This window comes from Protomyctophum bolini (genome assembly GCF_963924005.1).
Source record: "Protomyctophum bolini genome assembly, chromosome: 3".
NCBI lineage: Eukaryota > Metazoa > Chordata > Actinopteri > Myctophiformes > Myctophidae > Protomyctophum > Protomyctophum bolini.
Genome location: NC_137864.1, coordinates 35418722 through 35429258, shown reverse-complemented (window position 1 = coordinate 35429258; position 10537 = coordinate 35418722). Strand labels below are relative to the sequence as shown.

At 41.7% G+C, this 10537-nt stretch overlaps 1 protein-coding gene across 2 annotated transcripts in view; it reads left to right on the top strand.

The window, feature by feature from the left end:
• Positions 1–7320, top strand: part of card14 (caspase recruitment domain family, member 14) — a 16680-nt gene extending 9360 nt beyond the window's left edge. Inside the window, exons 10-20 of one of the 2 annotated variants that reach the window (XM_080760150.1) lie at position 1; positions 438–516; positions 604–820; positions 1209–1335; positions 2390–2630; positions 2973–3036; positions 3552–3660; positions 4675–4839; positions 5279–5397; positions 5619–5734; positions 6072–7320. The exon at position 1 is cut by the window's left edge and continues 55 nt beyond it. In XM_080760150.1, the coding sequence (XP_080616276.1) occupies position 1; positions 438–516; positions 604–820; positions 1209–1335; positions 2390–2630; positions 2973–3036; positions 3552–3660; positions 4675–4839; positions 5279–5397; positions 5619–5734; positions 6072–6282 (1449 nt within the window). In that variant the 3' untranslated portion in view covers positions 6283–7320. The remainder of the gene's footprint in view (positions 2–437; positions 517–603; positions 821–1208; positions 1336–2389; positions 2631–2972; positions 3037–3551; positions 3661–4674; positions 4840–5278; positions 5398–5618; positions 5735–6071) is intronic. The other variant, XM_080760151.1, reaches the window with a different exon arrangement.
• The last annotated feature ends 3217 nt before the right edge of the window (positions 7321–10537 follow it).

The window sequence follows — 10537 nt, the reverse complement described above, 5'->3', positions numbered from 1 at the left end:
GGTACAGTATAACTGAATTCATGCATCAATTAGTAATTGTTGATTGTTGGAGACACTTCACGTTAAAAGATAGAAGTTTGACGCGTTAAGATGAGGCTGATTCTACAAATGCCTTCTAAATCAGATTCAAATCAAATTCTTACTCTTTCAAGATTTTTCTAAAATGCAAAAACAAAATAGCAGATGTACAAGCTTGCAGCGCATCACTCTATGACACACTGTGAGCGTGCATGTGTGTGTGTGTGTGTGTGTGTACTGTGGAAAGAAAGCATCAGTGTACTTCTAAAATAAATCTGAAACAATTCATTTAGTCAACCCCAAGGCAGGGCCTGTATCCAACATTGGATGTTTGCCTGGGACGGATGTAGGGTAACACATTCACTTTTTTGGTTTCGTTTTGCTGAAAGTCAATTAGCAGCCTTGCTTTTGTTTTGTAGAGAACTCTAAAGGATTACAACGGACAAAGGCTTACAAAGCATTACAAAGGACACCCTCTACCAATGGCAGCACTAACAGGTGAGCCATTTAACTCCAATTATACTAAATAGCAATTGTCCGTTTTTCTGATCAAATAAATCCACCCTTTTTTTCCTCTTTGGTCAGCCTTTGCAGAACATCTCCCCCTCCGTTCCTGGTGCGCTCTCGTCCCCGGGCCATACGTGTCTCTGGCCGTGTCCTCACCATCTCCTTCCAAGCGGACACACTGCTCAGTCAGCTGACGGTTGTCGGGGGCAACAAGACTGGCGTGTTTGTTCACCAGGTGATGGAAGGCAGCGCTGCCCAAGGTGTTGGCATCGGACCGGGGTCGCAGATAGTACAGGTGAGGGCGTGTGTGTGTGTGCGTGCGTGCGTGCGTGCGTGCGTGCGTGCGTGCGTGCGTGCGTGCGTGCGTACAAAAACGTGTGAATTCTTGTTTAATTTACTATATGTACTTTATGTGCAAACATTTCCCAATACAGAGGCAAATTCTGTTCCCTAAAAATATATTTTAACCTCTTTCATCCTGACCTGACATCCCTATTCATCAATAGGGATGCCATTACGTCATTGTTTAATTTAAAAATATTTTTTGAAATAGTGAGAATAGCGGATCTACTGTACAAGCTCACAACACGTAACAATGTGACACGTTGTGAGGTTGTACACCATCAGTATGAGGATCATCAGTATGAGATTCTGCATGGTTCATACATACCATTGTGTTGCAGGTGAAATATGAGCTGAACCAGCAGTCTCTAAGCATGGTACTGGTGGACTCAACCTTAGAGGAGGCTCTGTGGGCTTTGGACCAGGTCCGGGGATTCTGTCACATTTCCCTGCGACCCAGCCAAGATGGTAGGTCCCAGTGTAAACACTATATTTTTAAATGGTATGGCCCAATATTAAATATTTCTACAGCTATTTACAACAGTATATTAGTAGGCTACCAAGCCACATTGTTCTTGACAGTGTGAACTAAATCAACCTTGTAAATTTTACGGAAGTAGAAACTGGTTCCACTAATGATGAAATAGTAATATCATCTGCATTCTGCACTCAACATAGTATCCTCCAACTAAGAGCACAACATGTACAGTATGTCAGTGTTGATGAGGTACAACCGTACAACAAGGAAGAACTGGAGTTTCTCAAGCAGAACCTCTCAGAATTCCAGACATAATTAAACCCCTGTAGCTAAACTAGCTATGTGTCTGGCACTGCTTCAAATCGGATCCATTTTCTTTTCCATCTCCATTGTATTTCCTTTTATTTACTTTACGTAAACAGCACAAAAGAAAGGACGTTAACAATTCTGATAAAATAAACTGTTACTCCACAATATTAGCGTCCATTATGTATTTCCTTGCTTCTAGTTTCTTCTTTTTTTTTCAATGTATTTTTATTGAGGCTCTGAAAGTTCACAGCTGTTCAATCGCAATTCAATGTATATAGAACGACACATTTTTCTTTTTTTAACACAACATAGGAAAACAACAAATACCACAATACGGACAATCGGACATTACAATGCACACACAAAAAACTAAATACAAACAAAAAACAAACAAAACAACACAAAACGAGTACACCACAGTCTTGACATGATTGTACATTACAGATCACCAGAGTCTTTGTTATTCACTACCGTTCAATAAGGTACATTGAAGCGCAGTCTAGAAGGGTCCACTGTATCTAAGACTGGTTCCCATACCCTCGTCAACCCTTCCATGTTATTGGGGAGGAGATATGTCAGTTTCTCCAGCTTCTAGTTTCTAAAGGCTAGCCACTCGAACAATGGACACCAGGTACTCCATGTCGTGCGTACGGTGCGTTACTCCTATTTCAACGAAGTAAGACATTCCAATGTTCAATACTTGTGTCCATTACTTGTATTCCATTTCATTCTCAGCCTATGAGATGTTGCTACAGCAGCTCCAGAGCACACACACCAACTCGGGAGACTCTTTCTACGTGCGCGTCAACGTAGCCCTCCCGTCTGGCCCCGGTGGAGCCCTGGTCGTCTCCTGCAACGACATCCTGCACGTGACCAACACGCAGCCCGCTGGCACGGAGGACTCCTGGCGTGCCAGCCACGTCTACCCCTGCCAACTGCTGGACCTCCAGAGTGGCACAGTGCCCAACTATTATAGGTGGGGTGGCCGAGCCTGGCATGGATGAGTCGTTATACAGTTGTGTGATGATAAGGGAACCTCGTCTGCATAATGAAGAGCAGGTGCTGTGAGTGACGGGGCCATTAACTTTTAATTCAGGCCATTTTGTAAGAATTTCATGAAAACGACTATATCCACCCATTATTATATAAATCTAAAAATCCATGTCCGGAGCTAAGTGGAATTAAATCTTTATGGTACAAATATGAATGGCCATAAAAAAGAATTTGAGGCAGTGATGAGGCATGAGCCAGTTTACATGCAACATACTGTATAGGTCTGAGAAATCCTGAATAATTTTCATTTTATTTCATTGTACAGGGCACAGCGGCTGCTGATCAGAGCAATTGAAGAGATGAGCTTCCAAATAAAGATGGGCCGAAAAGTAAGAGTAATGTTTTGTTTTACCTTATGATCCAGCCTGGTGATGGATTATTTTTTCTTTTTTATGCATAATTATATTTATTGTTTGTTTCTGTTTTCAAAAGTGCTATAGAGCAAGTAGTCCCCAAACCTTTCAGATCAAGACCCCAAAAAGAAATTAGACGCTTGCCCGGGACCCAAAATAGCAGATCTACAAGCTCACAACACGTTGTGCTTGCGTTGTGAGCTTGTAGATCGGCTATTTTCACCACTATTTCTTCATGAAATTACTGAAAGAACTAACAAAAAAACATTTAATTTGTCTTTAATTCATGAATGGGGGAATGTTTACTTTAAAAAAATAAATAATAATAATTAAAAACAAAATGTAGGAAACAAGAAATAAAGGGAGCAATAAATATGGGTCCCGACCCAGTGTTTAGGAACAAGTGCTATAGAGATGATTATCATGACTATTCCCCCCCCCTCTCTCTCTCTCTCTCTCTCTCTCTCTCTCTCTCTCTCTCTGTCCATCAGACCCCAGAGAAGGCTGTGAGGATTGTCAGCACCGGACGCCAGGGCAGGAACCCTCTGTGGATGAGTGTGGAGAACCGCCAGACGCCGAGTACAGAGCCAGGTGAATACAGTACGCACACACACACGCACTCACTCACTCACTCACGCATACACGCACGCACGCACGCGCGCGCGCGCGCACACACACACACACACACACACACACACACACACACACACACACACACACACACACACACACACACACACACACACACACACACACACACACCTGTATTCAACAATTTGCACACAAAAGCAATCTAATAAAGTCCAAATAAAAAACAAATTCCAAAATCAAGAGATGACCAAAAGCACCTACTGTAAATAATCAAAAGAAACAGGGGGGGATAATATGATGATAATGGGATGAAACACAAATTAAAAATGAGGTTTCTTTGACTTTTGAGGACTAATTCAAGTGCCTATGGCTCATTCTACCCGCACTCAGTACAGAGTGTGACAGGGATTTTCATCCATTCAATGCATTGATGTATGTTTTATGTCCATTGTCTCCCTCTCCTGACAGAGAGAGGTAATTGCAACAATGTCCGAACTACAATAAAGATGGTGGTGGCACACGCAACACAGACATATCTTGCGCCACTCCTTACCCCTTATCCCTAAACTTATTTGCCATTTTTTACTATTTTGAAAAAAAAATCTAAATAGTTCAACTAACCGATCTACATCGATACGTTGTGAGCTTGTAGCTCGGCTTGTACAGTAGCTCGGCACCAATGCAAGACATTGGTGCAGACTCTCTCTTTTCCCAGTGGTTCTGAGGTTAGATTTATGCATAGTTTCTGTGAGGTCAGGGTTACAGTTAAGGTTAGGTTTATGCATAGTTTCTGTGTGGTTAGGGTTAGGGTAAAGGTTAGGTTTATGCATAGTTTCTGTGTGGTTAGGGTTAGGGTTAAGAATATAACACCAAAGAATATATGCTATGTCATACCTGACACCTGGCTCTAAATTAGGAAGAGCACCTCCAACCACTGCAGATGTGCTAGTTATACAGTATATTGTATTCATACATACGCTACCATAAAATATTATTGTGATTTTTTCCGTCGTCCCCCTCTAGGTGATGCATCGGCACCCAGAGGGTGTGTGACTCTCATGCCATACACCTTGGTCACCCCCCACTTCCCACCGGTCTGCAGACCCATTCTGCTGCTGCCCACCACCCTGGGACGCATCCTGGACAAGAAGATGGCAGAGTGGCAGGGCTTTAAGCTCTGTGAGCCTGGTAAGAGCCAAGAATGGTGGTCAGGTGGATGTGCTTAAAACAAACATTAAAAAGTCCATATTCTTGGCTGCTGCCACCTCGCCATTTTGCACTAGCAGTCATGTCTGGACCTCCCCTTGACGTACAAAAGCAAAAAAGGCACCCCTCACTTCACTAAAGGGTTTTTTAAAGTACTTTATACTAGAATGCGCTGGAGTTAGTGATAGCCAAAAGGGGAGTGTTCATATTCTGGGCATTGAAAAAAACAAAGCACCTTCTTAGAAATGAAGGCTTATAGAAGTTATAGTTGATTCCAGGATGATGTTGTTGAGCAAATTATGTTTATTCATGTGTTTTCCTGAATTTACCATATTATATAATCCAGAAAATCCATACTGTATATCTTATTTTACTGTATATCATAGTCTTCTCCTCTATTGTGTTGTGTCTTGCTCTCCAGAGGTGCTGACCCCCACTGAGCATGCTGCCAGGTTGCAGAGGTCAGAGGTTCTAGAAGAGTGTGAACAGGATGGCAACCAAAGCTACACTCTGCAGAGTGTCGAGAAAGTGATGAAGCAGGTTAGCCTTTGCAGCACCAGCAAATATAATTTCTTCATTTTACTTGCCTGCTCACTCGTGCTTTTAAGGAAGTATGAGCGATCGGTTCTGGTCTAGTGTTAATAATGTATAGTACTATAGTCTAGAAAAAAAGTCATGCAAATGGCTGTGGCCCTTGATTAAAATGTAGGCCTATGTCACATTGACAAATGTGCCTTGTGTTTGTCTGGTTCGTATCACAGGGAATCCACTGTGTGCTGCCACTGGGACTTGATTGTGTGCGTCGGCTGCACAGGGCTGAGATATTCCCCATCATCGTCTTCATCGCGCTGACTGCACGGAGTGCACGTAAAGTCAGGTAACATCTCTGGGTCCACACAGGATCACAATTAATCACTTAACCCTGTGTTATATTTAGTTGTACAATGGTGGCGTACAAAAATAGCAAAAATAGCTGATCTACAAGGTCACAAAGACGCGTTGTGAACTTGTAGATCTGCTATTTCGACTTGTTTTAATAATCGTTCATTAATCATAATCTTCTAGACAACAAAATAAATTATACTTTAAGAAAAGCTTATGGGCAAAATGCATTGCGATTCATTTCCTGGGCCACTCGTCATTCTGCAAGGGGGAGGGACTGCGACGCTCTATTGCACCGGTGTTAGTTTGGCTCTAAAACCAACCCATTCCAGGTCAAAGCTGCTGCATCGCCACGGCAGGACAGAGGAGCAGCTGCTGGCGTGTTCCCAGAGCGAGGAGCCCCTCCTGGACAAGCTTCCCTGCCTGTACCGCCATGTGGCGCCAGACTCCTGGTGTGACTCCACCGCCCTCATGACCAGCCTACGCACCATCATCTGGGAGGAGCAGAAGAAGATTGTCTGGGTGGAGCCTGACCTCTGGTGAAAAGGGAGGGTGCAGTGGAATAGTATAGAAGAGGACCCTGATGATAGAATACGAGTTATATGTGAAAGGGGAAAGGAATATATAATGTAATATGAGTTAAAGGTGAAAGGCATATACATGACCATATATTTGTATCTGTCAAAAGGATAAAACACAAAAAAGCCAGAGAGATTGTTTCCATTGACTGATGTGTTTGCATGGTCACTAATATACCGATAATAATCAGAATGACGGCTCCAAAATCCCTCATGTCAATTGGAAGAGAATATTCCGATCGGAAAGAATTTTCATCAGGGGCTACTGTACCTGACCGGTAATGCCGGAATAGCACAGATTATAGTTGAATAAATAAATAAAACTAAAATAGAATGCATTTTATAAATGGCATTTTTGTACTATAAACACAATGTTAAGGATAGACTTAAGTTTTAATATAGATGTTCTAAACATTCTAAACATAAAGTTGTATGTATCTATGATACTGATGAATAAGTATGAAAGACAGATTTTATTATGCTTAGTGATGTATGATTTTAAACGCATACCACTAGTACAGTAGTTCTCAACCATTTCAGGCCGTGAGTCGTGACTCCCCAAAATAATCATATTTGACCTGGGTACCCTGACAGTAGACCTGAGGCAAAAGTCTATACTGTCACCCCCAAAATTACGACCAGACTCACAGGTTGAGAATGAGAACCATGCACTAGTGGTGCTGGACAACATAAATCAGGTTGTTTCCAAACTTCCAAATTTCATTGAGTGTTTTCTTTTCAGAAACGTGCATATTTTTAGACATAATGACGTGTTATTGGGCTTAAATGAAAGATGTGTACCGTGTACGTAGAAAATGTATAACGGAGAGACATTATATATGTCAGAGCTTTGCCTGAAGTTATCAAGCTATACCCACATCACTGAATATCTATTACGCTTGTGTTTCCACTATTTCCGCCATTTTATTTACCTATACCTACTGTATGTAGAAATCGATTTTTGGTGTCATACAAAAATAAAATAAAAAATATTAGATTAGCATATACTTGGCTCAGCACTACTCATTCCAACAATGATTATATCAAAATGTTTCTACCTACCTTACGTGTGTAGAACTTGAGAGGATGCACACTGAGAGAAACTTGACAAGGATTGGTTTACAATAGGGCCCACCATTTTCAATGCATCAAAACAATTAGAGACGTACGAATATACACAACTATATAGTCAAAAAAGGAAATCATCATAGAGGAGGTAAAAAGGGAAAAGAAACACATACAGTGAGGGGAAAAAGGGGTGGGTGGGGGATTCAGATGTTACCGGGGCCAGTTTCTAATTGCAGCCATCCGTAGGTGCCCTTTGAGGGCAGTTTTGAAGGAGTCAAGGGATTTGCATGTCTTAATGACTGTTGGTAGGGCGTTCCACATTTAGTCCCTTGTTTGTGAATTAAGTAGTCATTAATTGAGTTATTTCTCCTAATTCTAAATACTAGAGCGGTTGTGGTCAGAACAGGCCAGATCCATATATGGGTATATAGGGGTGATCAGGTCCAGATCCCGAGCAGGCTTTTGTGCTGGTTCTGGACAACCGGAAATGCATGCCCCAATTATGTATGTGTCCCTTTTATGCCCATATGGAGTTCTGTGTCAGCATGCTCAAATATGGAGTGTTGTGATGTCAGAACAGGCCAGCTTATGGAGTTCTACTGTCAGGCATACCCAAATATGGAGTGGTGTGATGTCAGAACAGACCAGCTCCATAAATGGCCTTTTGTGGCTGTTCTGGACAACCGTGGGTCCGACTGACTCGACACCGGGCACTGCACTCCCTGTGAGGGTGTGGAACGTGTGTGTCGAATTTGAACGGTTCTCGAGTTACGTGGAATGTACATACAGAGACTTGGTGCATTTATAGATAAGATAAAATAATTATAATAAAGTTATATAATAATAATAATTAACCTTTCATATGATATTTATAAGACATTTTGTGTCTCATCAGATTAGTCATTCGCCAACAAATGTGTCACCTCTACCTCCTACAACACTATCGATTATCCATTTTCGATAGTGGTGGTGGTGGTGGGGGGTGGTTTATCGCGCATGCGCACTGTTACGACAGTCTTCCAATCTCAGCAGGCCAGCAGCAGGCACATGGAGGGAGGAGGCAGAGAGGCTCTGGGAGGAGGTTTAGTGTTTACTGTCTGAAGGCCAAAGAAGGCCAAACGTCACTCACATCAGCAATACTGTTTAGCCACTACAACAGTAAGCACCTTTGGCTTTCGTAAGAAACACAGGAGGTAAGAACAACTTGACGAAGCCAGTCTGTGAAACTCCAAAACATGACCGACCAACCTTAACATGTTTGGTCGTGGTTTTGAGTGTGAAACTCGTTCCAGCTTCTAACGTTTTTTGTGGAGTTGACTGACATTTGAAAATGTTGTACAGTTGTACCGTTTGCAGTCCAGAAGGCCGAATGTATTGTAGCCAGTAATGTAGCAAGTATAGCTATTTATTCGCAGCAGGATAACATTAAGGACTTTCTTTTTTTGTCCCGTTTAAAATTTGCCATTTTTAATACCTACTGTATTAGCCTGCCCTACACGGAGCATATTAAAACCATAACATGACAAAATTATCTTTGTACAGTACAGTACATGTTCAAATAAAGTAGGCCTCCTGTAATAGTAGTAGTACTAGACGTAGGCTACTGGCTACACATTGGCAAATGTTTATGTATTTTATTAGACTTCTAAAAGACTCGCTGTGCCAGTCAGTAGCCACATGAGGGAGCCAAAGTAAAATGAATGTCAATGTGAGGGAGTGGTTGGAGAAACAAACATGGTTGTGTGGAGGGTGGAAAGAACAGAAAAACATCCAGACAGAACGGGTCTTTAACTCTTCTCCATGGTGAAAAAACAACCACCAAACCAGATCAGCACTATCTTAAGATCTTTCATCGTGTTGTTTCGTCCAGTCATGATTTCAGTGCCTCTTCGTTCTAATGTGCGACATTCAGACAAGGATAAATCAATGCTCTCCTATTTGCTCTGTTGGTGATTATTGACTTGAGATCTGAGGTCTCTTTTTTTTAAGACTTCCACTGAATCAATTTCCTCCCCTGGAACTGGAAGACATTTTTGGCTCCGTCAGGGTCCAAAACCCCCCTTCCAGTTGCTGGGAAACCACTCCAGTGATTTGTGTCTTGTCAGAGTGCATAGATAGACTGTCTCTGCTGCTGCGACATCGCTGTACGCTGTGAGCACTGCCAAGGCTGGGGGGAAAAAGAGCTCCGCGCGCAGCCAAACCCAAGCGTCGGTGCCGGGGGTGTAGTGGGGGTTAGGGGGCATGTAGCCCGGCTGCCCTTAGCCCCCCACCCCTTCTGTCAGACATATACTAGGCCTACTACTGTTTATCGACTACAACTGTATGATATTGATAGGTCTAGTTAGTAGGCTATATAATATGCTTTGAGTTTTAACTGGGTTTCAGCGTTTGAGATTTAAATTTGGAGCATATACTTGGAAGCCAATCTATTGCATTTGATAATTAATCAATAGTTTGGAATTGGATGTCAGAGCAGCACATCTGTCAGTTTCAATCTTTGATGTGCATGTGTGCACATCTGTATGTTCTTGTCTCTCTTGGTAGTTGGTGTATGTGATTTGCATAACCATGATACAAATGCACCACCATTTCTCACATGGCATTACAGACACAAATGTCTTTCTTTATTTTTTGTAGATATTTGTTTGTGATATACTTGCTTAATAAACAACAGGACTCATGTGCTCTCCTCTGCTTTGTATTTCAATTGTAATGGAATTAATCACATTTCATAAGACCTGTGATTTCACATGGATACAGCATGTTTTAATTTACATCATGAGTTTATTATCGCTTGATTTAAAAAATAAAAACTGCAGCTGAAAATCAATATGTTTATGCTTAGCATTCATTGCCTTTGTTCTGAATATGACAGAACATGTTGCGCTACACTGCAAGATATCTGGTGTTCATTTGAAATTTGTAAATCAATTTGTTGGCCATGGATACTAAAACAAGGATAAACTGCGAACAGCTCTCGCTTGAAAATGTTGGCCAGACAGACTTACTGACATCTGACTTATAACTGTGGTTGCAGCTGACATTTTCATTTAACAAATCCTCAAAATTTGACCTGTAGAATAGGAGTTCCACCAAGTCCAATAATTGCGTATTATTATTCCTTGGTGCTGTTTTTTTCTTTTGCACATACA